This window comes from Pristis pectinata, chromosome 38, assembly GCF_009764475.1.
Source record: "Pristis pectinata isolate sPriPec2 chromosome 38, sPriPec2.1.pri, whole genome shotgun sequence".
Lineage (NCBI taxonomy): Eukaryota > Metazoa > Chordata > Chondrichthyes > Rhinopristiformes > Pristidae > Pristis > Pristis pectinata.
In genome coordinates, this window is record NC_067441.1 from 8,219,968 (window position 1) to 8,226,956 (window position 6,989).

Consider the following 6,989-nt stretch of genomic DNA (forward strand, 5'->3'; position numbering starts at 1 on the left):
ACAGTGCTCAAGCAGCCTCACAGAGGATTGGGGGGGGGGGGGGTGGAGGGGAACGGGAGCAGGGAGGCCGATGAAGGGGGAGGGGGAAGGAATGCAGCCCCCCTCACCCCACCCCCACCCCCGACAGCGAGCGGACCGCGGCTGTCAGCTGGAGACCGGCCGGCCGGCGCCCTGCACGGTCGGCGGAGGACGAGAGACAGAGGGACGCTTGGCGAGATGCAGTTTAAAAAAAACACTCCATTTACACGGCATTCCCATTCCTCCTCGGGTTACACCTCGGAATCGCGGACTGCCTTCCTCCGCCTCGCCCTCCTCTCCGCGCCCTCCGGCCGCTCCGCCTTCCTCTTCGAATCGGCCCGGCTGCCGACCGTCGCCATGGAGTCCCAGATGTCGTCGGCCTCCTCCTCCTCCTCCTCCTTCACTCTCGCTCCCACCCCTGGCTCCGCGTCCTCCCGCTGTGGAGGGACAAGAGTTTGACGGTGAGGGTCAAGGGGGACTCGCATGGGCCCAAAAAAGTAGGGGCCTCTACCATCCTGGGATGGATCCTCCTCCCCCTCCCTTGTCACAGTGTGGTGCGTCGCTGGGGAGAGCCCTTGGGTGCAGTAATCTCCCACTAAGGACGGGATTGAATCATAGACAGGAGGCCATTCCTCCTACTCTATCTACGGCAATACTCACTCCCCACTGCCCCGCTCTCCCCCCACAGCCCCGCGTCAGTCCCCACACCGATCCCGCTGCCCCGCGCTCTCCCCACAGCCCTGTTGGCCCCCACGCCGATCCCACCACCCCCCCCCCCCCCCACCAGGCCGTTGTACGGGGAGGTTCACCTTTGCCTCACTGTTGAGAGGTGATAGCAAATCTTCCGAGAGAATTCCAAGTGTGGAGCTGAGGGAGTGCCGGGCCGGAGGGGGGGGAAGGGAATGCCGCCCTGTGGGAGGGTCACCCAGCCCACAGACCTCTGTCTCTGGAGAAGCCCCCCCCAGGTTCGTCCCCCGCCTCCCCCCAACACCGCGCCCCTCCCCTCCCCTCCCCTCCCCACCCTTCCCCGGGTTGGTCACTCACCTCCCAGTTCTCCTGGCTGGTGAAGAGGAGGCAGTTGAGCCGGGACTTGAGGTAAACCTGAGGATGAGAACAGAAGCAAGAATGAGGGGGGGGCATTGTACAAGCCCCCTCTCTCCCCCCCCACCTGCCCCCCACTTCCCTCACCCAACATGGGGGGGGGGGGGTGGTCAGTCAGGGGGCTCACCAGATCAGGTAGGTGGACTTCCCAAGGGGTGGGGTTGCGGGGTGGGGTGTTTGTCATGGGGGTCAGGGAGGGGAGGGGTCTCTCAATGACACCGAGGGGCTCCCTGACCCAGGGTCGAAAGGTCAGGGTGCAGAGAGGGTTGGGGTCCTATCAGCTGGGCGGTGGGATGAGGAGACGAGGGGTCTCTGTTAGGGGCGAGGGAGGGGCTCTCGGGGGAGGGGTAGTGAGGGGTCTCTGGTGCAGGGCCTGAGGTGGGGGGAGTTCTGATGTGGTGGGGGTTCCCCTTGGGTGTGAGTCTGGGAGGGCAGGGGTGTCTGGTGGTGGGGTGAGGGGGTGGGGTCTCGATGGGGTGGGGGTCCCTCTCGAGTATACATCTGGGACGGCGTGGGGGGGGGTGTCTCCAATGGTTGGGGTGGGTGTTCCCCGTGGGGTACGTCTGAGAGAGTGGGGGTCTCTGATGGTGGGGATGGGGGGGGGTGGTCTCTCGTGGGGTGGGGGTCCCTGCGGTGCATGTCTGAGAGAGCAGCGGTCTCTGGTGGTGGGTGAGGGAATGGGGTCTCTGGTGGGGTGGGGATCCCCTGCAATAAACATTTGGGAGAGTGGGGGGGGGGGGTCTCTGATGGGGTGGGGGTGCCCATGGTGTACAACTGGGATTATGGGGGTGTCTTCTGGGGGTTGGGGGGGGGTCGGGGTCTCTGATGGTGGGTGAGGTCTCTGCTGGGGTGGGGGTTCCCATGGTGTACGCGTGGGAAGCCCGGGAGGGGGTCTCTGCTGGTGGGGTGGGGTTTCCTGCGGGTGTATGTCTGGGAGAGTGGGTGTCTCTGGTGGGGGAGTGAGGGGTTGTGGTTTCTGATGGGGGGGGGTGGGGTTGAGGTCACTGATTGGGGGGGGGGGGGGGGTCCCTGCCGGGTACGTCTGGGAGACCGTGGGACGGCGTGGGGAGGGGTCTCACCTTGAACTGCAGCTTCTTGTCGGCCACGTTGTGTATGCGCAGGAAGCGGTCGAGCCCACAGGAGGCCACCAGCGGCAGGGATGGGTGACACTGGATGCTGCGCACGCTCCCCGCCTGCCCCTTCAGGCACCGGAGCAGCCTCCCTGCGGAGACACACGCGGGACGTCAGTGCAGGACCAGCGATACCCTCCGCCGCCAACACTCTCCCCACCCCCCAACACCGCCCCCCCACCACCCCCGGGAGACCACTCACCACACTCCCCGGCCAGAACACGGGGCAGCTCACACCCCGAGGAGACAACTCCTAACTGTTCCGACAGGCATCTCCACTAAATTACACCGTAACCTTCTCTGCCTGTTCGACACAAGCCCCAGATTCACCTCGGAACTGCAGCCCCTCTACCCCGCCCCCCCGGACCCTTGTCCCACCTCTCAGTCTGCGGGCGCGAGCAGGCACATCAGACCAGCCGAGCCTCGGGTGGGGATGTTAGAGCAACAGGGACCTGGTGCACAGTGGATCCCGTGGACCAAGGCGAGGATTAAGGCAGCTGCTCTAACGTGCGGGCCCCACCACCCTGTCGGTGGGAACGCCAGTGAGGTCCACATCCCAGAATGGCAAGAAAACATCAGGAGAGGTTCTGAGAACAGGAGTAATGATGCCTCTCGGCATTTACACAGAGCCTTGGTGGGACTGCACGGGGAAAGAATTATGGACAGTTCTGGTCACCTCACACATGGGGTATTGTGGACAGTTCTGGTCACCTCACACATGGGGTATTGTGGATGGTTCTGGTCACCTTACACCTGGGGAATTGTGGACATTCTGGTCACCTTACACCTGGGGGATTATGTAGAAGGAGTGCAGGGAAGATCCAGGTTTGATGTACGAGGAGGTGGAAACAGACTTGATCTGCATTCTCTACAATTTAGACAAACGAGAGCAGATCTCATTGAAACCTACTAAATCCTTACAGAGCTCAACAGGCTGGGTGCAGGGAGGGCATCTCCCTTGGCTGAGACGTGTAGGACCAAAGGTCAGTCCCAGAATTCTGACTCGTCTGTTTGGGGCTGAGATGGGGAGCAACTTCTTTACCCAGTGGGCGGTGAATCGCTGGAATTCTCAACCGCTGAGACTCAGTCACCAGGTCCAACCGACAGATTTCTGGAGACTGCAGTCGCTGGAATCTGGAGCAACACAAAATCTGCTGGAGGAACTCAGCGGGTCGAGCAGCATCTGTGGGGGGGGTGGGGGCAACTGTCGACGTTTCAGGTCGAGACCCTGCATCAGTGTCACTGAGGTAGAAGATCAGCTCTGGTCCAGGTGATCGGTGGGGCAGGCTGGAGGGGCCGATTGGCCTCCTCCTGCTCTTATTTCTGCCCTTAATAACGCTTCCACAAAAGCTTGCTGTCCAGGAAGCCTTCGCAAAGGCTGCAGGAGATCAGGAACAACTGCGGCCGACCACAGCAAATCGGGAGGGGGTGAGTGGAGGGCGCAGGTCCAGATCACCCCAGAAACTGGGGAGAAATCCCGACATCTCCGACTCCACGGCAATGACCGAGTGCTAGAACAGCGCGAGAGGCTGAATGGTCTACCCCCAGGAGGGCAGGAGGCTCGGTGCCAGGGAGGGACGGGCAGGCTCTGGGGACAGCACATACCTTTCCTGAGGTCCAGAACAGCCAGATGTCCATGCGTGTTACCCACCACCACCGAACTGCGGGTAAATAAATGCAGCAGAGTTAGTGACACAAATATCTCCAGTGGGGATGTGCCCCAGTTGGGGGGGGGGGGTTGGGGAGGGTGGCGAGGGGGCATGGGCGAGAGAGAATGATAATGATATGCAGGGAGAGGAGGGGGAGGGAGAGCGAGGCACGGGGTACGGAGCACGGGGACAGCTAGGTGCGGAGGAGAGGGAAGCGCAGGGGAGGGGAAGAGTGGTGGGAGGGGGGTGCGAGGGGCGGGGAGGGTGAGGCGCGGGGAGTGGGAGCGGAGAGGCGGGGAGGGGGAGGGGGAGAGCGAAGGGCAGGGGAGGGGGAGAGCGAGAGGGGGAGAGTGGGGGCGGGGGAGAGCAGGGGGCAGGCCGAGGGGCAGGGGAGGGGAGCGCGAGAGGCGGAGGGGGGAGGGGAGATCGAGGAGCGGGGGAGGGCGAGAGCAAGGTTGAGGGGGAGAGTGAGGGGCGGAGGGAGGGGGAGAGTGAGGGGAGTATGAGGCACGGGGGGTGGCAGGGGGCCGAAGAGCTCAGTGCCCCCGACACGTGGGACCTGTGATGAACTCCACAGCCTGCCCCCAGCGCCTTCACCCGGAGGTCAGGAGGAGGGGGCTCTCGGATCCACCGTGTGTGTGTCTCCTGCCCCTTCGCCGACCTCCCGCAGCGCGGACCGCCAGTTGGCGCGCACAGAGCGCACCCTGTCCCCACACGCGGGCGGGGTCCGCGTACTGGTGCTTTAACAGCCCACTGCAGGAGGACGAGCGATCCGGGGACCCTGCCCGAGGGCCCAGCCCAGCGGCAGGTGGACAACGAGAGGGGCACGGTGAGGGAGCTGCAGCTCGAGGAGCCCCGAGGCACCCATGTGAGATCCTGGGTCTGGACCCTGCAGCTTGCCCTTCTCAACCCGCTGGGAGGTCTGTGAGGGGCTGCCGACGACGGCTGCTCCGCCACGGATCCCGAGGGAATAGGTGACTCGGTTCCTTCCACCAGCACCAGAGGGGCAAGTCCCCGGGACTGCACAGCCTGACCGTGGTGGTCCACAGGATGCAGCCACAGCCATCGAGGCACATGGCACAGAAACTGGCCCCTTTGGCCCACTGAGTCCGTGCTGACCACCCATTTACACAGATCCCACTTTATTCTCCCCACATTCCCATCAACTCGCCCCAGATCCCACCCCTCAGCCACACACTAGGGGGGGAATTCACAGCGGCCAATTAACCCACCGACCCCGCACGTCATAGGGATGTGAGAGGGAACTGGACCACCTGGGGGAAACCCACTCGGTCACAGGGAGAAGGTGCAAACTCCACACACACACGCACGCACAGATACACACTCACACACACAGACAGAGCTGGAGGTAAGATCAAATGCTCCACACCATTTCATCAAACCCTCCCAGGGACAGGGGGTCAGACAGAGAACAGCATCAACTTACTTGGCATCAGCCGTCAGGGAGAGAGCAGTTAATGGATACTCGCCAAAGGTCATCTCCAGGACAGGTCGGCGCTGAGCACTGGGGTCGTAGACACGGACCTGTGGGCAGGAGAGGGTTAATGATGATCCACACACTGTTTAACAACAGGATGCAGCACCAGTGGGGACGGGTCTGGGGACGCTGTATAACACCGGGGTACAGTACCGGTGGGGACAAGTCTGTCACTGTATAACACTGGGGTACAGTACCAGTGGGGACGGGTCTGTCACTGTATAACACCGGGGTACAATACCGGTGGGGATGGGTCTGTCACTGTAGAACACTGGGGTACTGTACCGGTGGGGACGGGTCTGTCACTGTATAACACTGGGGTACAGTACCGGTGGGGATGGGTCTGTCACTGTACAACACCGGGGTACAGTACAGGTGGGGACGGGTCTGTCACTGTGTAACACTGGGGTACAGTACTGGTGGGGACGGGTCTGTCGCTGTATAACACTGGGGTACAGTACAGGTGGGGATGGGTCTGTGACTGTATAACACCGGGGTACGGTACAGGCGGGGATGGGACTGTCACTGTATAACACTGGGGTACAGTACCGGTGGAGATGGGTCTGTTGCTGTATAACACTGAGGTACTGTACTGGTGGGGATGGGTCTGTCGCTGTATAACACCGGGGCACTGTACCAGTGGGGACAGGTCTGTCACTGTATAACACCGGGGTACAGTACCAGTGGGGACGGGTCTGTCGTTGTATAACACTGGGGTACAGTACTGGTGGGGACAGGTCTGTCGCTGTATAACACTGGGGTACAGTGCTGGTGGAGACAGGTCTGTCACTGTATAACACTGGGGTACAGTATTGGTAGAGATGGGTCTGTCACTATATAACACTGAGGTACAGTACCGGTGGGGATGGGTCTGTCGCTGTATAACACTGGGGTACAGTACAGGTGGGGACGGGTCTGTCACTGTGTAACACTGGGGTACTGTACTGCTGGGGATGGGTCTGTCGCTGTATAACACTGGGGTACAGTACTGGTGGGGACGGGTCTGTCACTGTATAACACTGGGGTACAGTACCAGTGGGGACAGGTCTGTCGCTGTATAAGTCAGTGTACTATGGCTGAGTACAGGGTTGTGCACGTCTCCGGAGGGAAGTCACGTACATTGAACGGTGTTGTCACACAGTGTGCGAGATTCCACACTTGGAATACCCAGGTTAGATACACATTTATTTAAATTAACAACGAGACTGTACGGTGAGACCCCACTGCGGTGTCCGGGGTCACAGCCGAGACCAGCACCTACCTGGCTATGTCCTGTACAGGTGACGAGTTTGTCGGAAGCTGGGATGAACTGCATGTCCCTCACCCAAACCGGAACCCGGAGATCCAACCAATCGTTGCGCACCTTCAACACAGCAAGTTACAGCGTCAGAGGATGCAGAGGGGCAGGGACTGACCCCAACTGGGCAACACCCCAGCCCCAGTCCACCCCTCAGTCACGTCCGAAAATCCCCCAGAGCGGAAATGGGAAGTAGGCAACAGATTAGTTGTTCTTCTTCAGCAGATGGAGACACTGGAGCACCCCTGGCCGTTACCATTCATTCCTCCACAGGTGGGCCACTTAACGCTTCCAGT

General features: G+C 61.3%; 1 protein-coding gene across 1 annotated transcript; it reads right to left on the reverse strand.

Annotated features, from left to right (window-relative positions):
* Positions 1–208: 208 nt before the first annotated feature.
* On the reverse strand, positions 209–6,781 carry wdr74 (WD repeat domain 74). Its single transcript, XM_052045122.1, has 6 exons — positions 6,658–6,781; positions 5,346–5,443; positions 3,855–3,910; positions 2,199–2,341; positions 1,063–1,119; positions 209–455 (listed from the first exon to the last, which is right to left on the reverse strand). The coding sequence occupies exons 1-6, from the start codon at positions 6,709–6,711 to the stop codon at positions 270–272; spliced, it is 594 nt and encodes a 197-aa protein (XP_051901082.1). The 5' UTR covers positions 6,712–6,781; the 3' UTR covers positions 209–269.
* Between the last annotated feature and the right edge of the window lie 208 nt (positions 6,782–6,989).